The sequence below is a fragment of the Bos indicus x Bos taurus genome, chromosome 16 (assembly GCF_003369695.1).
Source record: "Bos indicus x Bos taurus breed Angus x Brahman F1 hybrid chromosome 16, Bos_hybrid_MaternalHap_v2.0, whole genome shotgun sequence".
NCBI lineage: Eukaryota > Metazoa > Chordata > Mammalia > Artiodactyla > Bovidae > Bos > Bos indicus x Bos taurus.
In genome coordinates, this window is record NC_040091.1 from 65,483,507 (window position 1) to 65,509,543 (window position 26,037).

General features: G+C 36.7%; 1 protein-coding gene across 10 annotated transcripts in view; it reads left to right on the plus strand.

Moving 5' to 3' along the window:
- Positions 1–26,037, plus strand: part of SWT1 (SWT1, RNA endoribonuclease homolog) — a 107,526-nt gene that overhangs the window by 42,189 nt on the left and 39,300 nt on the right. For 9 of the 10 annotated variants that reach the window (XR_003515006.1, XR_003515005.1, XM_027565571.1 and 6 more), the window contains 5 exons: positions 1,196–1,341; positions 2,812–2,975; positions 4,121–4,259; positions 9,819–9,967; positions 13,518–13,705. Coding sequence is in view for 8 of the 10 variants with exons in the window: in XM_027565571.1 (XP_027421372.1) it covers positions 1,196–1,341; positions 2,812–2,975; positions 4,121–4,259; positions 9,819–9,967; positions 13,518–13,705 (786 nt within the window). In the remaining 2 variants the exon portion in view is untranslated. Of the gene's footprint in view, positions 1–1,195; positions 1,342–2,811; positions 2,976–4,120; positions 4,260–9,818; positions 9,968–13,517; positions 13,706–17,220; positions 17,286–26,037 lie in introns of those variants that run through there. The other variant, XM_027565576.1, reaches the window with a different exon arrangement.

A 26,037-nucleotide genomic window follows, 5' to 3' on the forward strand; every position in this document is an offset into this window, starting at 1 on the left:
TAGTCTGACCAAGCTATTTTGTCATTAACAGAAGCTGGAAGCCTGCTAGTCTCAAGAACAACAGTTTGGTAAACACAGATCTGCTGTCAGTTCTGCACTGAAGCCCTTAAATCTCTTTCCATTTATTAATGTTCTTGACTTTCTCTGTAGGCATGTAAACTGGTCTTATCCACTATTTCTAATCATCCTGGCTTCTTACAGCATATAGCAAATTCACATTTGTCTTCAGTCATCAGTTCAGTTGCTCAGTCGTGTCCGACTCTTTGCGACCCCATGAACCGCAGCACGCCAGGCCTCCCTGTCCATCACCAACTCCCGGAGTCCACCCAAACCCATGTCCATTGAGTCGGTGATGCTGTCCAACCATCTCATCCTCTGTCGTCCCCTTCTCCTCCTGCCCTCAATCTTTCCCAGCATCAGGGTCTTTTCCAGTGAGTCAGCTCTTCGCATCAGGTGGCCAAAGTATTGGAGTTTCAGCTTCAACATCAGTCCTTCCAGTGAACACCCAGGACTGATCTCCTTTAGGATGAACTGGTTGGATCTCCTTACAGTCCAAGGGACCCAACACCACAGTTCAAAAACATCAATTCTTCAGTGCTCAGCTTTCTTCACATCCATACATGACCACTGGAAAAACCATAGCCTTGACTAGACGGACCTTTGTTGGCAAAGTAATCTCTCTGCTTTTCAATATACTATCTAGGTTGGTCATAACTGTCCTAAGGAGTAAGTGTCTTTTAATTTCATGGCTGCAATCACCATCTGCAGTGATTTTGGAGCCCCCAAAAATAAAGTCTGACACTGTTTCCACTGTTTCCCCATCTATTTACTTAATAGACAGGTTACTTAACCTTTTTATACTTCAGTTTCTTATGTGTGAAATGGGGATAAAAATTAGTACCGCTCCTACCTAAGAAGTTTGTTGTGAGAATTAAATGGATTGATATATATAAAGTGCTTAGCATAGTCCCTGATACCAGGAAAACATTCAATATGTAGCAATAATAATTATTCTCAAAAGCTAAGATGATATGCCTCTAGTGTATGATAATTTATCTTCTACATTAAAAAAATTATCCTTTGTTAATATATGTACTGAGAATCACCAACCTCTGATTAGATTCCATGTGATTTTAGTTGCCATATGATTTGTCTTATAAAAAATAAAATATTTTTTCCTCCTAATCCAACCTAGGGATGATAGAAATTTAAGAAACAAAGGCCTAATAAGTGGTGTGAAGTCACTCAGTAAAGAAGAATTGAGTGCAGAGTTATTAAACTTATCTCTGAACACAGATGTATGTCATCAGCCTTGTATATCTAAACAACAATTGAAAGCAGGTAGTATTCTTACTACAAATAATTAGAAGTAAATCTTATTTTGTGTACTAAGAATATTGACAACAGTCGGAATTAATAGTAGATATTTATTTTGTACATTTAAAGAAACATTGTTTGGAATATTTGCTGGCACATAAATGGTAGAAATGAATGAATATTGGTGATCCAAGAAAAAGCATACATTATTGCCTTCTATATATACTGTTATAAATTAATTTGTAGTTTTGTCTGTACACTCATATACATTTTTATATATTTGTAATCACCATGTGAATCCTATTTTTTTCCTTCACAGAGGATACCTTTTAAATTAATAGTAGCTATAAGAAATATCCATTTGAGGTTGAGAAAATAGTTTATTCTTAAAATCACTTTCATATTCATAACTTTCTATTAACATAGTAAAACAGTAATAGAGAGACTTGAAGGACTCTAGTGGTAATGTTTTTAAATTTAAACTAATATACACATTATTTAAAAACATATTTCACCATTTCCTTCTGAGGGAAAAATAATTATTGAAGTTTTTAATAGCATATGCATATGCTTCATATATTCATTTGAATATATGCTACTTGTTTGGTGCTTATTTGACCTTTTTGGTAATAAAATTTCCTTTGTCATAATATTCTAAATGGCCTTTAGAGGCAGTTACAGAATATTCTACTTTATAGTTTTTCAAGGGAAATATGCTTTTGATTTGCTCATTGTATTACTGACATTTAAAATTTTTACTTCATATTCATAGAGGTAATCCCCTTAATATTTTGAATTTTGCCATAAAAAATTGCTGTTGTTTGCAGGTGTCAAAATAGTAATTATAATGAAATAATATAAAAGAAAATAATCAAAACTAGTATTAGAAGGTGAAGGTGTATAGATAGTTAAGTCAGAGATTCTACTCTTTTCAAGACAATTTATTGATGTGAGTTATGTTTATGATTTTTGAAAGTAAACACATTTTGATCCATAGGTCTTGGTTTTCTATTATAAATATTAAGAGATGCAAAGAATTGTTTTAGTTTTTAATTTTTTTAAATAATGAAAGGTTAAAATATACACATTTCTCAATTTTTTTTTCCTTTCATCTATTTTAGTAAAAACATTTCATTGCCTTTTGTCAAAAAGATAAAGCATTTACTAATGTAATATGTTATTGCATCTAAAAACAGCTATACTAAATATTTCTAAATACTCTTTATTTATTTGTTTTGGCCATGCCACGTGGCTTGCAAGAGTTCCCCGAACAGCGATTGAACCAGGGCCAGGGCAAGTGAAAGCCTGGATCCTAACCAGTAGCCCACCAGCGAACTCCCCTAAATCTTGTTTTAAAAATATTCATTAGTTCTCTAGATTCAAATACTAATTATATCCATTAAATATTTATTATTTATGAACAAATACTAATTATATATGTAAAATATTTACTACTAATGTCCTAAATAAAGCTTGCAACTATTTGTTTTGAAGAAACAACACCTTTGGAGGAGAGCTATGAGGAACAATCTACAAACTCTGGACTACCCCTTCTACTTGAAAACATTGTATCTGATCTCGAAAGATCTCTTGGAACAGCTTTATCTTCCATATTAGAAACAGAAATGAAAATTGCTTTTGGAAACCTTTGGATGGAGGTGATTATTTGAATGCTTAGTTAAAGGTTTCTTTTTTATTGCTAAAGATTTGTTGCCTTATTTTAAGAGATACTATTATTTGTATAAAATATATGTTTTATTGTAATAATTGATATCACATTAATATTTTTCTTGAAGTTTTTGGAATAACTTTAAAAACTAACTGATGGACATTTCCTAAAGATTAGGACTATTTTTTATCATTCATTTTTTCAGTGAACAAATATTTATTGGGTGTCTACCATCTGTTAGACACATTTCCTCCATGGAGCTTAAATTGAAAGAAAATGTCTCATTTTTAATTTATTTGAGTCAAAATGTCTATATTGTGGCTTATGTGATATAAGTTTGAGAATCAGAGTGTAAATTTGGTATTAGTAAAATATTTTGAATTTTCTTTAGATTCACACCTCTTCTGTAATAAGTAAACATCACATTTGGAAATAGTGGCCTTCTTAGTTTAATGTTTGTTTGCTATTCACATTTATCATTAGGAGAAAGTTTATTCCCTATCAATTGTATCTATCCCAGATATTCAGTAAGATTCTAATGTTTGTCAGTGTGGCTTGATTATACTATAAAGTGTTAAACCAAGATGTTGAAGAATGATCAGATTCTAGGAAGGTTGACGTAAATTAGATTTCATAATAGAGTCTGATAAAGTGATTGCATATGAATGATTGAAGAAAGGATGTAATGACATCTTGTAGTACTTAATGATGAGTTTTCTTTATAAACATGTCTTTATAGGAGTGTAGCGAGTGTCAATTATAGTTGAAAATTCTTTTCTGTATAGATGTTTTTCTCTAGTTTTAGGAAATTAGATTGATTTTGTTGTAGAAATGACCATGTTGAAAGGTAGATGACAACTTTTGCTGACTAGAACTAGTTTTTCTGATTAAAACTGTGCTTTCTTTTGGCACACATAGTTTCTGAAACTATAAATATTACTACTAATGTGAATTTTATAAAAGCAGTTTTCAGTGAAATAGGCATTTTAAGACTGTGACTGGCTTTTAATAAAACATCTTTTAGTTTAAGAAGAATTCAATTATGTTTTGCCTAGAAATCTATGTAGGAATTCCTAAATAGGTACTTTAAAATAATAGAATAATAAGTACATCAGTAATGCTGTTTTTCTCTAGATGCTGTACGTGAAACCTCCATGGACTCTAATACATTTATTACAGTGCTTTAGGAAACATTGGTTGGCTGTATTTGGATTAGTTATGGAAAAGAACTTGCTCTTAACCATTGAGAGTCTGTATGAAAATGTCCGTAAAGGTATGAATCTTTCATTTTGTCTTTGGTAGTGTTGTATTAAAGTCAGAATAATAGATATATCCCATGGAATGTGAAGATGAATTAATAAAAATTTTTCAATTAGTTCTTAACCATTTACACTTTTAATTTCTTAAGGAAATTTATGGCAGCTAGATGAATGGATGGAGTTCATAGAGATTGTGACTGTTCATAGTATCATTTTTGATGTTCAAATAGTTAATCAAGATTTCTACTTAAAATACATGGTTAAGGAATAGGAATCCTTTGGCTTTGGTGCATAATGAACTTTAGAACCACAAGAGACTAGAATCAACCACTTAGTTGGTAGTTCTTAAACTGTATCACACAGAACCTTCTTGAAGTGCTTCTGGAGTTGCCAGAGATTAGGGGTGGAAAGATTGATGGGGAGCCTGATAATAGTGTGCCTTTGGCCTTCAACCCCAACTTTAGCCATTCAGCTTTCTTTTATTTATGTAGAGAGATTCCGTGTGTGATTAAAAAAGAAAGAGTTTTTCTGCCAGGAAGCAAAAGATGTGAAAAGCACTGATATAATGGTGGGCTACAGTTTCAGTTCAGTTCAGTCACTCAGTCGTGTCCAACTCTGCGACCCCATGGACTGCAGCACGCCAGGCCTCCCTGTCCATCACCAACTCCCGGAGTCTACCCAAACTCGTGTCCATTGAGTCAGTGATGCCATCCAACCATCTCATCCTCTGTCATCCCCTTCTCCACCTGCCCTTAATCTTTCCCAGCATCAGGGTCTTTTTTAGCTCTTCACATCAGGTGGCCAAAGTATTGGAGTTTCAGCTTCAACAGCAGTCCTTCCAATAAACATCCAGGACTGATCTCCTTTAGGGTGGACTGGTTGGATCTCCTTGCAGTCCAAGGGACTCTCAAGAGTCTTCTCCAGCACCACAGTTCAAAAGCATCAATTCTTCAGTGCTCAGCTTTCTTTAGATATAAGTCCAACTCTCACATCCATACATGACTACTGGAAAAACCATAGCCTTGACTAGACAGACCTTTGTTGGCAAAGTAATGTCTCTGCTTTTGAATATGCTATTTAGGTTGGTCATAACTTTTCTTCCAAGGAGTAAACATCTTCTGATTTCATGGCTGCAGTCACCATCTGCAGTGATTTTGGAGCCTAAAAAAATAAAGTCAGCCACTGTTTCCACTGTTTCCCCATCTATTTGTCATGAAGTGATGGGACCAGGTGCCATGATCCTCGTTTTCTGAAAGTTGAGCTTTAAGCCAACTTTTTCCATTCTCCTCTTTCACTTTCATCAAGAGGCTCTTTAGTTCTTCTTCATTTTCTGCCATAAGGGTGGTATCATCTGCATAGCTGAGGTTATTGATATTTCTCCTGGCAATCTTGATTCCAGCTTGTGCTTCCTCCAGCCCAGCGTTTCTCATGATGTACTCTGCATATAAGTTAAATAAGCAGGGTGACAATATACAGCCTTGACATACTCCTTTTCCTATTTGGAACCAGTCTGTTGTTCCATGTCCAGTTCTAACTGTTGCTTCCTGACCTGCATACAGGTTTCTCAAGAGGCAGGTCAGGTGGTCTGGTGTTCCCATCTCTTTCAGAATTTTCCGCAGTTTATTGTGATCCGCACAGTCAAAGGCTTTGGCATAGTCAATAAAGCAGAAACAGATGTCTTTCTGGAACTCTCTTCCTTTTTCAATGATCCAGCGGATGTTGGCAATCTGATCTCTGGTTCTTCTGCCTTTTCTAAAACCACCTTGAACATCTGGAAGTTCGTGGTTCACGTATTGCTGAAGCCTGGCTTGGAGAATTTTGAGCATTATTTTGCTAGCTTGTTTATGCGCTACAGTTTATGGGGTTGCAAAAGAGTCCAACATGACTTAGCGACTAAATAAATATTATTAAAGTCTGTGTTTTATCATTAAGGAAACTAGATTTGAGAGAGTAAGTGATTTGTCCAGAGTGAACAGCTCCATTTCTTTTGCTGTACCTTTAAAAAGGAAGGTATAAACCATTATTAGGATGTTCAGTTAGTTCTTGACTTTTCTCAAACTCCTTATGAAGTGATCTATTTTATGTATTAGTTATATCCTGTCTACTTTTTAAAAACAACTGAGTATAGATGGGCCTTTAAAGGACCACCTGAGTACAAGAGAGTTTAAGTTAGGCTTAAATGTATGGATGTGAGAGTTGGACAGTGAAGAAGGCTGAGCGCCGAAGAATTGATGCTTTTGAACTGTGGTGTTGGAGAAGACTCTTGAGAGTCCCATGGACTGCAAGGAGATCCAACCAGTCCATTCTGAAGGAGATCAGCCCTGGGATTTCTTTGTAAGGAATGATGCTAAAGCTGAAACTCCAGTACTTTGGCCACCTCATGCAAAGAGTTGACTCATTGGAAAAAACTCTGATGCTGGGAGGGATTGGGGGCAGGAGGAGAAGGGAACGACAGAGGATGAGATGGCTGGGTAGCATCACTGACTCGATGGACTTGAGTCTCAGTGAACTCTGGGAGTTGGTGATGGACAGGGAGGCCTGGCGTGCTGCAATTCTCGGGGTCGCAAAGAGTCAGACACGACTAAGCAACTGATCTGATTTGATCTGAAAGGTACAAGAGCCAGGTAGTGAAGAAGAACCAAAGAGATATTTTTACTATAAGACATGTGCAAACAATTATTGCAGTACTTGAACACAGATTTTAGCACTAAGTTTCCTAACAGCTAAGATAAAACAAAAACATTCTATGCCAAATATACCACTTCTCTTTTCCCCTGAAGTGTAAACTCTGAAAATGTTTTATATCTTTATAAATTTCCCCAGGGAACTTAAAGTTCCTAATCAATACTTTGTGACATATATGTAGTAGATGTTGCATGAATATTTTTTTTTAAGTTACTGATTTTTAAAATAAAAATACACTTTCCAGGCCTTGACCTTTAACTAGAAAATAGTTATTAGGGGTATTATTATTAAGGAATGACATATTGGACATGTCTTCAAAGCATTTTAAAAGATAACATGGAAACAGTGTTCATATCTTTTACTAGGGACATAATTTTGTTGCTTTTGTCAAAAGAGGAAGTCCATAAACCATGTGTGATCTTAAGTAAGACTTGGTTTCAAAAATGGGATATCCAGTTGCCATCTTCCATTTGTCTGTTTTCCAGGGCTGGGCAGTTTTTTTGCGCTTATATGGAACTTAGAGATAGTCGTCAGTAGTTCTATTTTTCTCTAATGACAAGAGAAGTGAAGAGATATGACCGCTCCTTTTGTTAAAAACTCATTTGTAGGATTATTGTGTAATCATAATTTATTGATCTTTGATCTAGAAGAATCCAATGCCTAATGTTTACTGACTTGTGAATGATATGTAATAGAATTATAAAAATGCCTTCTGCTCTAAAATAATTTTGAATTAGAAAAAATTACTGGTAATTCTGTTTATGATCTTTTAATACTGTCTGCAGCTGTTGAATTATATGTGTGTTTAACTTACTGTATCAAGCATGTCACTTTAGATCAATTCATAGAAAATTATGTAGAAAATGAGTAGTAGCTTTTTCTGACTTCATTGTCTGTATTAATTTTAACCTAAATACTTATTGACCTTATATAGACATTAAATTATTTCAGCCTTGTAGATTTTTTTATGCTTTGTCTGAGTACTGAATTGATCATTGACATTATACTTTTGCCTTAATCTTTAGTAAAGAATTCTTTTAAGATGAAATAAAATGATTAATTCAAGGATTTCAGTCCTATCAAACAGACTACACTGGAGAAGCACCATTAAAAGAAGTTGTGCCCAACTGCCTCCTCTGAGGATATTTACCTCCTTTCTGTCCTCTGTAGCATCTCTTATCTCTAATTTTCCCACAGGAATTTGAACTAGTCTTTGATTTTAAAAATAACTGAAAGTGTTTAGTAAGGAGATGCACTGTTTGCTTAATAAAAGGGTAGCCAGAAACTTGGCTGTAACCATCACATTAGATCAGAATTTCAGAATATTGAGTAATTAATTATGAAAATCCACTTTTTATTTTCATTTAACCTTTCAGTATTTCACAAGCAAATATTTGTTATGTAAGTTATACAGAAAAACTATTTTTCTTAACTCATAGTGCCAGTGTTTCAGAATAAAATAGAATTTCTGAAGCTGTGAACCTAAAAGAAAACAAAGCAAACACATTGCACTGTGGTTATTTTAAATGCCTTTGAAAACTGTTATGCAGTATTCTATCTTAATAATAGAGATAATTTTTTCTATTCTGAATTTTGGTAACATTAGAAAGCTGTTTAACTTCATTGTTCATAACTTTGAATCTTTGAAATTATTGTCACCATTTCTCCTAAGTGGTTTGAGAACTTAATGTAAGCAAGTTTAGTTCCTTGAGACAAAAATGTTACATCTTTAAATTATTACCTGTAGATTAACTCACTGTGCTAATTTAAGGGGGGAAAATTCTATTAGCTTCTTTTGCCCATAGCTCACTGTTAACCCAAGTTGTTTATTTTTCACTGAAATTGTATTGTGTCCAGAGAGAACACATTTTCAGTAAATCTGGTATTTTATTTCATGTGATGGGATTTGAAGATAAATCACTACATGATAACTGAGTTGATTATGAAAGGTACTATATATAATTTAAGTGCTTCCCACCAAAATGTGACACTGTGATGTCTCAAGAGTAATCTGTATACAAACAACCTCAGTTTTGAAAATCTGTAGTTTAACTCAGATTTGTTTGGTGATTATCTCTTCTGAAGAGTATAACATTATTTCATTTTACTGTTAATTTTTAAAAATTGAACTCTAATTGGAGTATAGTTGATTTACAATGTCATGTTAGTTTCTGGTATACAGCATAATGATTCAGATACATACATATGCATATTCTTTACATTGTGGTTTATTGAAGGGTATTGAATATAGTTCCCTATGCTATACAGTAGGGCCTTGTTATTTGTCTATTTTGTATGTAGTAACTTGTGCATTTCACTTTTACTTTGAAGTTGACCATTTTGAGGGAAATTTTGGAATCTGAATATAGTCTCAGTATCCATAGGAAATTGGTTCCAGGACCCCTGAGGATAGCAGAATTCTCCATGCTCAAATCCCTTGTATAAAATGGCATAGTATTTGTATATAACTTACACATATTTTCCTATATACGATGAATCATCTCTAGATTAGTTGTAATACCTAATACAATGTAAATGTTCTGTAAATAGGTGCCAGTGCACAACAAATTCATCTTTTGCTATTTGGAACATTATAGAACTTTTTCCCCAAAATACTTTTGATCTATAGTTGATGGAAACTGTACATGTGAAAACTTATGGATATGGAAGGCCAGCTTCACAGAATGCCAGAATCAACTCCAAGAACTTTGTCTAAAACTAAGTCTCATTATGGCTTTTTACACCAGAGAGATAAATTAGGAGCCTGTAGATGTAAATGTGTACTCTCTTTAAATTTCTTAATTATTATTAGACTGATTTTCCAAAAGCATTTTTGTGTTGTATACTCATTCTTACGTATTTTTTCCTTCTTAATTTTGTGTTACCAGCTAAGAAAGCAGTGGATTTTACAACAGTGAAATTCCTGCTTCAGGATTCTGAAAGTTTGCTACATGCTTTCAGTACAAGGTCAAATTATGATGGTATTCTTCCACAGGCCTTTGTTCAAGTAAACAAACTACTCCAAACATTTGCAGAGGTAAGATACCTTTAGGATGCCATTTAGAGTAATCATATATGTTATAAGAATGTATTTATCAGACAAACAGTAAATAAGAAATTTAACTTACTCTAACATACTAAAAGCATTAAGTAAATATTAAGTGAATTGAATGGAGACTAAACAATCCTTATTACAAGTTATAAAATACTCATAATCCTATGGAGGCAGTGTCACAGCAGTTGTTGGGATTTCATATTGTTTCATTTATGAATAGAAGAGAATGATGCATTGTTGCCTGACTGCTCATTTTTCAGTGCTCCTGACCAGTGGATCACAGCCTGCATCAAAATACTTCAAAAATTTTTTTAAGCATGCAGATGCCATACCCCTTACTGAGTAAAATTTCTGTCAGTGGTGCCCAGAAGTGTTTTTGTTCTTGATTCATATTTTATTAATCAGGAAATTAATATTGACATAATCCAATTATCTAACCTACAGACTGTATTCAAACTTTGCCCGTTGAACACCTACCAATTTTTTAACAGGTCTCCTCATGGGATTCTTATGCAGTCTGCCTACCACTGATGCCTTTTTGCCCCTTTAAAATAACTATGTGAGTTTTGTCCTTGGTAATACTGTATTTCTAGAGTCTTCTGATTTCAAATCTATAAAATTCAGGTCATTTTATATGCCTGAAACAGTTCAAAAAACTCAGCATCACAATTACATTGTTAAATATCAATGATACTTTCATCTAGTGTGTATATATATATATATATATATATATACGTGTGTGTATGTGTGTGTCGTATTTTTTCCTTTGAGCTATTGAATTGGCCAGGTTTTCCTCTGTGGTTTTTTTTTCTGGTAACATAGGCCCCGGTACCTATGAAGTAATGAAAGGATTAGATGATACTAAACTTAGTCATAGTTACTGAGGAAAGAATTTAACTTGCTTAAGACTAAAAGAAGCATCTTTTTGATAAACTAACAGGAAATATATGTTATTTCTTGAGGAAAGAATTGATTTAAGGGGTGGATAATCTTTTGGGTTAAGATGACCAAAACATTGGTACTTATTCTTTTAAATGACAAGTGTGACTTTTAGAATCTTCAGTAGGGAAGAATGGACCTGGGAATTTAGGAGTTACAGCTTGACTATTTTAATTAAATTGTGTAGGGAAGAGCACATTATCCTTTCTCTCACAGAACTGAGCCCTAAAACCCCATCTTTAGTGAAACAACCATGGTGAACAAGATGGAAAGTTTAGGATACTTAGAGTCTTAGCAGCCTTTGAATTAAAATTATTGAGACTAAAAAAATTAGGAATGATTGAGTTAAAAATAATAGCAAGATTCTTTACAGTTGGAAACCTAGCCATGGGAGTTTTCTCCCATGAAAAGTTTGATATTAAAATCTAGTGGTGTTTGTCGCATAATTATATGCCTGTTATATGTTGCCCACTTGTAAACATATTGGCCTGTTATTTAGTAAGTTATTTATTCTTGGATCTTGATTTTCTAGTTGTCACATTAGCAAGAGATTCAAGAAGACAAAGGACAAAAAATCTAGTATTCTCTTTAGTGCTTTTCCCTCAACATTAAGCATTAGTCTGATTGTTTGAAACAACTTGTGTTTTTTCCACAATTAGAGCTTTCAAGTATTGCTTTATTTTCGTGTTTGAAACAATTCATTGTCTAAGTCAGCCAAGAACATTGTGATTTAGCTTGGGCTTTTAAAATGCACTTTCAATAGCAGTTATTTTGTAGAGTACATGTGATTTATGACCTGAATACTTAGTTATGTGTCACTAACTTGAACAATGAAAAGAAAGAGATTACCTCCAGGAATAGAATATCTAAGTATAGTAACTGTAAAAAAAAAAAAAAAAATCCCCCTTATCTTAATTTACCAAGTGTAGAAAATCAGGAAAAGAGGAATATTCATTATTCATTTGATTCTGAGAAACCAAAATGGAAAGTTAAGTAATGTCATTTTCCAGATTTTATATAAATGGGGTAGAGGGAAGGATATATATTTTTTCTCTTGTGAACCTTTTAACATCATAAAAAAAAAAGACTTGCCCTTCCAGAATGATAGACTATTTAAAATAAGTCTTTTTAATAAACTTTAGACTTACGTGCCTCAGACTTCCCATCCTGACTAGTTGTGTTTTTAATTTCTGGTTATTTAACCTCTCAAAGCCTTAATCCCTTCTTCTATAAGAAAGAGTATAATAATCTCTGCCTTAGAACTGTCATGAGAATTAAATTAATACTTGTAGAGCCTAGGAAACGGCAACCCACTCCAGTGTTCTTGCCTGGAGAATCCCAGGGACGGGAGTAACCCTGGTGGGCTGCTGTCTATGTGGTTGCACAGAGTCGGACACAACTGAAGCGACTTAGCAGAGCAGAGAGCACATAGTAAGTGCTATGTAAGTGTTTGATAAAGCAGCCTATTTGTATGTTGCATACACTTCTGTTTGAAAGCTGAGAAAAAGCATTATGTGATGATTAAACACATTTATCTCAAAACAAAATTCATATTTCTGTTCATGTGTATTTATTAAGTTCATAATTAATGTAAACAGGCAGTTTTCTTCCTTCCTGAAAAGAAATAAAAGGGTAATATTTACCTTTATGAGCTGGAGAGAGAATATAACCACATTCATATATACTTATTCATATATACTTCATTCACTTATACTAAAGGTCAGATTCTGTTCATGTCTCTTCCCAGCTGTGTGACCTTGCATAACTTATTTATCCTTTCTTTGCCTCAATAAAATGTAGATAATCATAGTATCTCCTTCACAGAGTAATTGTGAGGATTAAATGAGCTACATAGATATAAAGTTCTTAGAAAATTCCTATACATAAGAAGTGCTCAGTAACTATCAACTGTTGTTACAGTTTTGGAAATTTCCATTTTTTTTACATTTGATAAGCATGAAGCTAATGTTTAAAATCATACTTTTATCAACAAAGGAAACCTAGAGAAATGGAGTGATTTTATTTAAGTTCACAAAGATGTTATAGTCAAGCCAAGTCAACAAACTCAATAAACTCATAGTTAAAAACTTTTTTTTTGCATTCTATCATATGTATTTTTCACCTAAGTTAATATTTTTACCCAGGGTGATTTTTTTAAAGAAAATATCACTTGAATCAATGGTATTGCTTTTTTACACTGTTTAGAAATATGCTCAGATCTGTTCTTAAATATTTTTAATTGGTCGTGCTATTTACTATACCATGTCCTTCCATCAACTACCAAACTTCTTAAAAGAGCAGTATATACCATTGTTCCCATTTCTTTGCTCACTTATTTCTTAATCCCTTACAAGTAGAATTCTACTTCTATACTCTGTAATAAATACATTGGAAATACTGTTTCATATAAATGAAAAAGAAAAAAATTTTTAGCTCTGATTCTATTTTGGTAATATTCTGTACATAATCAAGGACAAAGAATAAATAGCACTTCCAAGAAAGGCAGAACATTTGTAATCTACAATTGGCATTCTTTCTCTCTCACTTACTAGTGAAGGACTTGCTGCATATTATGTAATTCTTATTTCCCCAGGGCAAGGCAAAACTTAAGCAAAATTCTTCAAAAAATACACCGGGTAAAAGCCAGGAAGATAATTCTCTGATGAAATCTGATAACCAAGAAATCACCGTTTTCTCCAGTTCTTATCCTCCCCAACCCAGCAGGCATCAAGAAATCTGGTCTGTCCTAGAGAATGTTTGGATTACACTGTATCAAAACAGGTACTAAATTAACAAGAATTTTTGAGTTTCAGGGTTTTCCATTATTGCTAGTGTTCATTAAATAGTGTTTGGGTTGTGAATTTTTTTTTTTTTAACTACAAAGTGTCTTAGTTTTTTTTAAATTCTGTTTGTTTATTCACTTTTGGTTGTGCTGGGTCTTTGTTGCTACTTGGGCTTTTCTGCAGTTGCGACGAGCAGGGCTTACTCTAGTTGCGATGGACAGGCTTCTCATTGCTTCTTTTTTTGCAGAGCACAGGATGTGGGGTGCATGGGCTTCCATAGTTGTGGCTCCCAGGCTCTGGAGCACAGGCTCAATAGTTGTGGTGCATGGGCTTAGTTGCTCCGCGGCATGTGGGATTCTCCTGGATCAAGGATGGAACCTGTGTCTCCTGCATTGGGAAGTGGGTTCTTTACTACTGAGCCACCAGGGAAGCCCTGGTTTGTGCCTTTAGCAATATAGTTTGTACTAGATTATCTTATGAGGCACTTTTGTCAAATTATACCTTAGAGGTAGTGCTGCTTAAATAGGGGCTCAGAATTATCTGGAGAGGGTAAAAAATATATATGGTTAGGTTCTCTTGTTAGAAATTCTAATTCAGTAGCACACGGCTTCCATGGTGGCTCAGCTGGTAAAGAATCCACCTGCAATGTGTGAGACCTGGATTCAGTCCCTGGGTTGGAAAGATGCCCTGTAGAAGGGACAGTTACCCACTCCAGTATTCTGGCCTAGAGAATTCCATGGACAGGGGGAGCCTGGCAGGCTATAGTCCATGAGTCACAGAGTCAGACAAGTCTAAGCAACTTGCACTTCACTTCAGGACTGAAGCTGAACTAGTGCTTCTGCCTAGTGATTCAGATGTGGAACTTTGATGAGAATCATTGCCAGATACGTCAGATCGTTTGCCAACATGTCAAGACCAATGACTAGTCACCAGGAGTGGCTAAAGAAATTAGCAGGATCCAAAGGCTTCTAAGAAATAAGATGCAAAATAATGTAAATAAAACATCGGTCTGGATTAGGAAAAATTCATGTAAAAATTTTTTTATAGATAAATACTTAAGTGGAGTAATACTTTTGTTACTTTCATACACATATTCTTAGTAAAATGAAAAGATAGAGACCATTTGTGAGTAGGTCTTTAAATAGGTTGCTGGAGTAACTTAAAAAATAATCGAAAACAACTGATTTTAAAGTAGGCCAACACTCCCTTCCATAATTTTCCTCAAGCCCATAGTCTTTATATAACTAATATGTTGATCATACTGTATGCCTTGAAATATGATTTTGGTTTGAGAGCCCATTTTTTTTATTTTGGATTAAGAGCCTCTATCCATTCTAGTTGTTTATAAGAGCAGTAAAGTGGTCTTAGCACTCCATTTAAACATCTGTTCTCATTCAATTATAGATTTAGGACTGATTTTTAGTCCTTGACTACAATTAAAAGTTTTTTCAAACAAATTATAGTCTTTTATACTAAAGAAATAACTATATCTGACATGTGAGGTAAAGAAAACAATATTTAAAATTTTGTAATCTCATATAAAGCAAAGATTTTGTTTGTCCAGTCTTAATGTATTTTTAATGTTGTGGCTTATTGTATATTCTTGTTAGCAGAATGTTGTATATACCAGACAGAGATAATCACTTTGAAACTGAAATAGTTTAAAACAATAGTTCAGTTCAGTTGAGTCATTCAGTCATGTCTGACTCTTTGCGACCCCATGGACTACAGCACACAAGGCTTCCCTGTCCATCACCAACTCCCAAAGCCTGTTCAGACTCATGTCTATCAAGTCAGTGATGCCATCTAACCATCTCATCCTCTGTCGTCCCCTTCTCCTCCTGCCTTCAATCTTTCCCAGCATCAGGGTCATTTCCAATGGGTTAGTTTTTGGAAACTAACCTTAAATGCTGGAGTTTCAGCTTCAGGATCTGTCTTTCCAATGGATATGCAAGACTGATTTTCTTTAGGATTAACTGGTTGGATCTCCTTGCAGTCCAAGGGACTCTCAAAAGAGTCTTCTCCAATACCCCAGTTCAAAAGCATCAATTCTTTGGTGCTCAGCTTTTTTTATGGTCCAACTCTCACATCCATACAGAACTATTGAAAATACTATAGCCTTAACTAGACGGACCCTTGAGGGCAAAGTAATGTCTCTGCTTTTTAATATGCTGTCTAGATTGGTTATAGCCTTTCTTCCAAGGAGCAAGCGTCTTTTAATTTCATGGCTGCAGTCACTATCTGCAGTGATTTTGGAGCCCCAATAAAATAAAAGTCTGTCACTGTTTCCATTGTTTCCCTATTTGCCATGAAGTGATGGTACTGGATGCCATGATCTTAGTTTTCTGAATGTTGAGCTTTAAGCCAACTTTTTCATTCTCCTCTTTCACTTTCATCAAGAGGCTTTTTAGTTCCTCTTCACTTTCTGCCATAAGGGTGGTGTCATCTGCGTATCTGAGGTTATTGATATTTCTCCCGGCAATCTTGATTCCAGCTTGTGCTTCATTCAGCCCAGCATTTCACTTGATATACTCTGCAATTAGCAGGGTGACAATATGCAACCTTGATGTATACCTTTCCCGATTTGGAACCAGTCTGTTGTTCCATGTCCAGTTCTAATTTTTGCTTCTTGACCTGCATACAGATTTCTCAGGAGGCAGGTCAGGTGGTCTGGTATTCCCAACTCTTTCAGAATTTTCCATAGTTTATTGTGATCTACACAGTCAAAGGCTTTGGTATAGTCAATAAAGCAGAAATAGATGTTTTTCTGGAATTCTCTTGCTTTTTGGATGATCTAGCAGATGCTAGCAATTTGATCTCTGCTTCCTCTGCCTTTTTTAAATCTAGCTTGAACGTCTGGAGGTTCTCAGTTCACATATTGTTGAAGCCTGGCTTGGGGAATTTTGAGCATTACTTTTCTTGTGTGTGAGATGAGTACAACTGTGCAGTAGTTTGAGCATTTGTTGGCATTGCCTTTCTTTGGGATTGGAATGAAAACTGACCTTTCCCAGTCCCATGGCCACTGCTGAGTTTCCCAAATTTGCTGGCATATTGAGTGCGCACTTTCACAGCATCATCTTTTAGGATTTGAAATAGCTCAGATGGAATTCCATCACCTCCACTAGCTTTGTTCATTGTGATGCTTCCTAAGGTCCACTTGACTTGTGCTCCAGGATATCTGGCTCTAGGTTAGTGATCACACCATCGTGGTTATGTGTGTCATCAAGATCTTTTTTGTATAGTTCTGTGTATTCTTGCCACCACGTCTTAATATCTTCTGCTTCTGTTAGGTCCATACCATTTCTGTCCTTTATTGTGCCCATCTTTGCATGAAATGTTCCCTTGGTGTCACTAATTTTCTTGAAGCGATCTCTAATCTTTTCCATTCTATTGTTTTCCTCTATCTCTCTGCATTGATCACTGAGGAAGGCTTTCTTTTCTCTCTGTGCTATTATTTGGAACTCTGTATTCAAATAGGTATATGTTTCCTTTTCTCCTTTGCCTTTCACTAAGCGAAAGAATATTAAAGCAAAAACAATATTTAAGGGGGCGGTCCTAAGATGGCGGAGGAATAGGACAGGGAGACCACTTTCTCCCCCACAAATTCATCAAAAGAAAATTTGAACACTGAGTAAATTCCACTAAACAACTTCTGAATGCTGGCAGAGGACATCAGGCACCCAGAAAAGCAGCCCATTGTCTTCGAAAGGAGGTAAGAAAAAATATAAAAGATAAAAAGAGAGACAAAAGAGGTAGGGACGGAGATCCGTCCCGGGAATGGAGTCTTAAAAAACAGAGAAGTTTCCAAACACCAGGAAACACTCTCACTGGAGAGTCTGTGGCGAGCCTTGGAACCTCAGAGGGCAACATAACTGGGAGGAAAAATAAATAAATAAATAATTAAAACCCACAGATTACGTGCCCAACGGTAACCCCTGCGGGGAGCGAGCTCCGCCCCTGGCAGTGGAGAAGCATCACAGAGGCCCGCATCCACCACTAGGAAGTGGGGGATGGGCAGGGAGGCGAGGATGCATTGCTTAGAGTAAGGACCAGACCTGAATGCCCTGAGGGCAATCTGAGGGAACTAACTTGAGATAGCAAAGCAGACTGTGGGCTAGCTATCCTGGGAAAAGCCCTAACCTAAGACACCGCCAGGCCTGCTCACAGAACAAAGAACTGAGCAGAGCTAGCCGGTTGCGGACCTGCCCATCCCTCACCAGAGACAGGCAGGCTAGAGCAGCCAGAGCCAGAAGGGGGCAATTGCGGCCCCAGAGAGGCATCATCTACCAAACTGCAAGCAGGCTTTGTTGCTAACCAAGACTTCTTGGGATTCGGAACCATTGTCATCTGCCAGGAGGGTCGCAGCCAGAGATCAGCTCGCCAGAAGAGAGACACAGCACACCTGAGAAGGTGCGCTGATTATACACCCAGAAAACTGAGTGGCAGGGATGAGGGTGGCGATAAGTCGCAGCGACCACGTTCGCCAAGCACCTAGTCACCTGAGCTGCTTGGACATGGAAAGGGCACAAAATGCAAGCCCAACCGAGTCTGCGCCTTTGTGGAGTACCTGAGTACCTGAACCTGAGCACTTAGACCTGGGAAGTGCATACAACCCAGGGCCAGCCTCAGACAGTTCCCAGCAGAGCAACCTAGAGCCTAAGCAGTGTAGACAGGGAAAGCACACATGCCGTGAGTGGGGCAAACCCAGTGTGGCTGAGACACTGCAAGCACATGCCAGTGTTATTTGTTTGCAGTGTTCCTCCCTCCCGACAGCACAACTGAACAAGTGAGACTTAAAAAATGTCTACCACTGCCCCCTTGTGTCAGGGTGGAAATTAGGCAGTGAAGAGGCCAGCAAACAGAAGCTAAAACAGAGGGAACCGCCTTGGAAGTGACAGGTACAATAGATTAAAACCCTGTAGTTAGCACTGACTATATAGGAAGGGGCCCATAGATCTTGAGAAGTATAAGCCCAATCAAGGAACTATCTGAAAGTGAACTGACCCCACACTGTCCACAACACTACCAGAGAAAGTCCTAGATATATTTTTACTATTAAATTAAAAAAAATTTTTTAATTTTCATTTTTATAACCTATTACTTTGTAAAAAAAAAACAACAACAACCCTATTTTTAAAAGCAAACTTCATATATATATTTTATAATTTTTGTGACTTTGTTTTTTCTTTAATATTGTATTTTTGAGAATCCAACCTCTACTCTAGATTTTTAATGTTTGCTTTTTAGTATTTATTATCAATTTTGTACCTTTAAGAACCCAATCTTCAGTACCCATTTTTACTTGGGAGCGAGATTACTGGCTTGACTGCTCTCTCCCACTTTGGACTCTCCTTTTTCTCCACCAAGTCGCCTCCGTCTCCTCCCTCCCGCTTCTCTTCTCTACCCAAGTCTGTGAATCTCATTGTGTGTTCTGGACTGTGGAGAACACTTAGGGAACTGATTACTGGCTGGATCTGTCTCTCTCCTTTTGATTCCCCACCCCCCTTTATCCTCCTGGCCACCTCTGTCTCCTTCCTCCCTCTTCTCTTCTCTGTATAACTGCGTGAACATCTCTGAGCGGTCCAGACTGTGGAAAGCACATAGGGAAGTGATTACTGACTAGCTTGCTCCCTCCTCTTTTGATTCCCCCTCTTCTCCTCCTGGTCACCTCTATCTCCCTCCTCCCACTTCTCTTCTCCACGTAACTCTGTGAACCTCTCTGGGTGTCCCTCACTGTAGAGAAACTTTTCATCCTTAACCTAGATGTTTTATCATCGGTGCTGTATAGATGGAGAGGTCTTGAGGCTATTGTAAGAATAAGACTGAAAACCAGAGGCAGGAGGCTTAAGTCTACATCCTGAGAACACCAGAGAACTCCTGACTCCAGGGAACATTAATTGATTGGAGCTCAACAAACGCCTCCATACCTACACTGAAACCAAGCACCACCCAGGGGCCAACAAGTTCCAGAACAAGACATACCATGCAAATTCTCCAGCAACACAGGAACATAGCCCTGAACTTCAATATACAAGTTTCCCAAAGTCACACCAAACCCACTGACATCTCATAACGCATTACTGGACACTTCATTGCACTCCAGAGAGAAGAAATCCAGCTCCACCCACAGAACACTGACACAAACTTCCCTAACCAGGAAACCTTGACAAGCCACCCATCCAACCCCACCCACAGCGAGGAAACTCCACAATAAAGAGAATTCCACAAACTGCCAGAATACGGAAAGGCCACCCCAAACACAGCAATATAAACAAGATGAAAAGGCAGAGAAATACCCAGCAGGTAAAGGAACAGGATAAATGCCCACCAAACCAAACAAAAGAGGAAGAGATAGGGAATCTACCTGATAAAGAATTCCGAATAATTATAGTGAAAATGATCTAAAATCTTGGAAACAAAATGGAGTTACAGATAAGTAGCCTGAGACAAGGATTGAGAAGATGCAAGAAAGGTTTAACAAGGGCCTAGAAGAAATAAAAAAGAGTCAATATATAAGGAATAATGCAATAAATGAGATCAAAAACACTCTGGAGGGAACCAACAGTAGAATAAGAGGCAGAAGATAGGATAAGTGAGGTAGAAGATAGAATGGTAGAAATAAATGAAACAGAGAGGAAAAAAATGAATTAAAAGAAATGAGGACAATCTTAGAGACCTCTGGGACAATGTTAAATGCTCCAACATTCGAATCATAGGAGTCCCAGAAGAAGAAGACAAAAAGAAAGACTATGAGAAAATACTTGAGGAGATAATAGTTGAAAACTTCCCTAAAATGGGGAAGGAAATAATCACCCAAGTCCAAGAAAGCCAGAGAGTCCCAAACAGGATAAACCCAAGGCGAAACACCCCAAGACACGTATTAATCAAATTAACAAAGATCAAACACAGAGAACAAATATTAAAAGCAGCAAGGGAAAAACAACAAATAACACACAAGGGGATTCCCATAAGTATAACAGCTGATGTTTCAATAGAAACTCTTCAGGCCAGGAGGGAATGGCAGGACGTACTTAAAGTGATGAGAGAAAATAACCTACAGCCCAGATTACTGTACCCAGCTAGGATCTCATTCAAATATGAAAGAGAAATCAAAAGCTTTACAGACAAGCAAAAGCTGAGAGAATTCAGCACCACCAAACCAGCTCTCCAACAAATGCTAAAGGATCTTCTCTAGATAGGAAGCACAGAAAGGGTGTATAAACTCGAACCCAAAACAATAAAGTAAATGGCAGCGGGATCATACTTATCAATAATTACCTTAAATGTAAATGGGTTGAATGCCCCAACCAAAAGACAAAGACTGGCTGAATGGATAAGACCCCTATATATGTTGTCTACAAGAGACCCACCTTGAAACAAGGGACACATACAGACTGAAAGTGAAGGGCCGGAAAAAAATATTCCATGCAAATAAAGACCAAAAGAAAGCAGAGTAGCAATACTCATATCAGATAAAATAGACTTTAAAACAAAGGCTGTGAGAAGAGACAAAGATGGACACTACATAATGATCAAAGGATCAATCCAAGAAGAAGATATAACAATCATAAATATATATGCACCCAACATAAGAGCACCACAATATGTAAGACAAATGTTAACAAGTATGAGAGGGGAAATTAATAATTACACAATAATAGTGGGAGACTTTAATACCCTACTCACACCTATGAATAGATCAACTAAACAGAAAATTAACAAGGAAACACAAACTTTAAATGATACAGTAGACCAGTTAGACCTAATTGATAACTATAGGACATTTCACCCCAAAACGATGAATTTCACCTTTTTCTCAAGCGCACATGGACCCTTCTCCAGGATAGATCACATCCTGGGCCATAAATCTAGCCTTGGTAAATTCAAAAAAACTGAAATCATTCCAAGCATCTTTTCTGACCCCAATACAGTAAGATTAGATCTCAATTACAGGAGAAACACTATTAAAAATTCCAACATTTGGAGGCTGAACAACACACTGCTGAAGAACCAACAAATCACAGAAGAAATCAAAAAAGAAATCAAAATATGCATAGAAACGAATGAAAATGAAAACAACCCAAAACCTGGGGGACACTGTAAAAGTAGTGCTAAGGGGAAGGTTCATAGCAATACAGGCATACCTCAAGAAACAAGAAAAAAGTCAAATAAACAACCTAACTCTACACCTAAAGCAACTAGAAAAGGAAGAAGTGAAGAACCCCACGGTTAGTAGAAGGAAAGAAATCTTAAAAACTAGGGCAGAAATAAATGCAAAAGAAACAAAAGAGACCATAGCAAAAATCAATAAAGCCAAAAGCTTGTTCTTTGAGAAGATAAATAAAATTGTCAGACCATTAGCCAGACTCATCAAGAAACAAAGGGAGAAAAATCAAATCAGTAAAATTAGAAATGAAAATGGAGAGATCACAACAGACAACACAGAAATACAAAGGATCATAAGAGATTATTATCAGCAACTATATACCAATAAAATGGACAACTTGGAAGAAATGGACAAACTCTTAGAAAAGCACAACTTTCCAAAACTGAACCAGGAAGAAATAGAGAATCTTAACAGACCCATCACAAGCACAGAAATTGAAACTGTAATCAAAATCTTCTAGCAAACAAAAGCCCAGGTCCAGATGGCTTCACAGCTGAATTCTACCAAAAATTTAGAGAAGAGCTAACACCTATCCTACTCAAACTCTTCCAGAAAATTGCAGAGGAAGGTAAACTTCCAAACTCATTCTATGAGGCCACCATCACCCTAATACCAAAACCTGACAAAGATCCCACAAAAAAAGAAAATTACAGGCCAATATCATTGATGAACATAGATGCAAAAATTCTTAACAAAATTCTAGCAAACAGAATCCAACAACACATTAAAAAGATCATACAGCATGACCAAGTGGGCTTTATCCCAGGGATGCAAGAATTCTTCAATATCGGCAAATCAATCAATGTAATATACCACATTAACAAATTGAAAAATAAAAACCTTATGATTATCTCAACAGATGCAGAGAAAACCTTTGACAAAATTCAACATCCATTTATGATAAAAACCCTCCAGAAAGCAAGAATAGAAGGAACGTACCTCAACATAATAAAAGCTATATATGACAAACCCACAGCAAACATTATCCTCAATGGTGAAAAATTGAAAGCATTTCCCCTAAAGTCAGGAACAAGACAAGGGTGCCCACTGTCACCACTACTATTCAACATAGTTTTGGAAGTTTTGGCCACAGCAGTCAGAGCAGAAAAAGAAATAAAAGGAATCCAAATTGGAAAAGAAGAAGTAAAACTCTCACTGTTTGCAGATGACATGATCCTCTACATAGAAAACCCTAAAGACTCGACCAGAAAATTACTAGAGCTAATCAATGAATATAGTAAAGTTGCAGGATATAAAATCAACACACAGAAATCCCTTGCATTCCTATACACTAATAATGAAAAAATGCAAGAGAAATTAAGGAAACAATTCCATTCATCATTGCAACAAAAAGAATAAAATTCTTAGGAATATGTCTACCTAAAGAAACAAAAGACTTATATATAGAAAATGATAGAACACTGGTGAAAGAAATCAAAGAGGACACTAATATATGGAGAAATATACCATATTCATGGATCGGAAGAATCAATATAGTGAAAATGAGTATACTACCCAAAGCAATCTATAGATTCAGTGCAATCCCTATTAAGCTACCAACGGTATTTTTCACAGAGCTAGAACAAATAATTTCACAATTTGTATGGAAACACAGAAATCTTGAATAGCCAAAGCAATCTTGATAAAGAAGAGTGGAACTGGAGGAATCAACCTGCCTGACTTCAGGCTCTACTACAAAGTCACAGTCATCAAGACAGTATGATACTGGCACAAAGACAGAAATATAGATCAATGGAACAAAATAGACAGCCCAGAGATAAATCCACGCACCTATGGATACCTTATCTTTGACAAAGGAGGCAAGAATATACAATGGAGAAAAGACAATCTCTTTAGCAAGTGGTGCTGGGAAAACTGGTCAACCACTTGTAAAAGGATGAAACTAGACCACTTTCTAACACCATACACAAAAATAAACTCAAAATGGATTAAAGATCTATTTGTAAGACCAGAAACTATAAAACTCCTAGAGGAGAACATAGGCAAAACACTCTCTGACATAAATCACAGCAGGATCCTCTATGACCCACCTCCCAGAATATTGGAAATAAAAGCAAAAATAAACAAATGGGACCTAATTAAAATTAAAGGCTTCTGCACAATAAAGGAAACTATAAGCAAGGTGAAAAGACAGCCTTCAGAATGGGAGAAAATAATAGCAAATGAAGCAACTGACAAACAACTAATCTCAAAAATATACAAGCAACTCCTGCAGCTCAATTCCAGAAAAATAAATGACCCAATCAAAAAATGGGCCAAAGAACTGAACAGACATTTCTCCAAAGAAGACATACAAATGGCTAACAAACACATGAAAAGATGCTCAACATCACTCATTATCAGAGAAATGCAAATCAAAACCACAATGAGGTGCCATTTCACTCCAGTCAGAATGGCTGCTATCCAAAAGTCTACAAGCAATAAATGCTGGAGAGGGTGTGGAGAAAAGGGAACCCTCATACACTGTTGGTAGTACAGCCACTATGGAGAACAGTGTGGAGATTCCTTAAAAAACTGGAAATAGAACTGCCTTATGATCCAGCAATCCCACTGCTGGGCATACACACCAAGGAAACCAGAGTTGAAAGAGACACGTGTACCCCAATGTTCATCGCAGCACTGTTTATAACAGCCAGGACATGGAAGCCACCTAGATGTCCATCAGCAGATGAATGGATAAGAAAGCTGTGGTACATATACACAATGGAGTATTACTCAACCATTAAAAAAATACATTTGAATCAGTTCTAATGAAGTGGATGAAACTGGAGCCTATCATACAGAGTGAAGTAAGTCAGGAAGAAAAACACCAATATAGTGTAATAGCGCCTATATATGGAATTTAGAATGATAATAACGATAATTCTCCAAGCCAGGCTTCAGCAGTATGTGAACTGTGAACTTCCAGATGTTCAAGCTGGTTTTAGAAAAGGTAGAGGAACCAGAGATCAGATTGCCAACATCCGCTGGATCATCGAAAAAGCAAGAGAGTTCCAGAAAAACATCTATTTCTGCTTTATTGACTATACCAAAAGCTTTGACTGTGTGGATCAATATAAACTGTGAAAAATTCTGAAAGACATGGGAATACCAGACCACCTGACCTGCCTCTTGAGAAACCTATATGCAGGTCAGGAAGCAACAGTTAGAACTGGACATGGAACAACAGACTGGTTCCAAATAGGAAAAGGAGTACCTCAAGGCTGTGTATTGTCACCCTGCTTATTTAACTTATATGCGGAGTACATCATGAGAAACACTGGGCTGGAGGAAGCACAAGCTGGAATCAAGATTACCAGGAGAAATATCAATAACCTCAGATATGCAGATGACACCACCCTTATGGCAGAAATTGAAGAGGAACTAAAAAGCCTGTTGATGAAAGTGAAAAAGGAGAGTGAAAAAGTTGGCTTAAAGCTCAACATTCAGAAAACGAGGATCATGGCATCTGGTCCCATCACTTCATGACAAATAGATGGGGAAACAGTGGAAACAGTGTCAGACTTTTTTTGAGGGGGGGCTCCAAAATCACTGCAGATGGTGACTGCAGCCATGAAATTAAAAGATGCTTACTCCTTGGAAGAAAAGTTATGACCAATCTAGATAGTGTATTGAAAAATAAAGACATTACTTTGCCAACAAAGGTCCGTCTAGTCAAGGCTATGGTTTTTCCAGTAGTTATGTATGGATGTGAGAGTTGGACTGTGAAGAAAGCTGAGCACTTCAGAATTGATGCTTTTAAACTGTGGTGTTGGAGAAGACTCTTGAGAGTCCCTTGGACTGCAAGGAGGTCCAGCCAGTCCATTCTGAAGGAGATCAGCCCTGGGTGTTCTTTGGAAGGAATGATGCTAAAGCTGAAACTCCAGTACTTTGGCCACATCATGCGAAGAGTTGGCTCATTGGAAAAGACTCTGATGCTGGGAGGGATTGAGGGCAGGAGAAAAGGGGACGACAGAGGATGAGATGGCTGGATGGCATCACCAACTCGATAGATGTGAGTTTAAGTGAACTCCTGGAGTTGGTGATCGACAGGGAGGCCTGGCATGCCACGATTCATGGGGTTGCAAAGAGTCGGACATGACTGAGCAACTGAACTGAACGATAACCCTGTATGCGAGACAGCAAAAGAGAGACAGATGTAT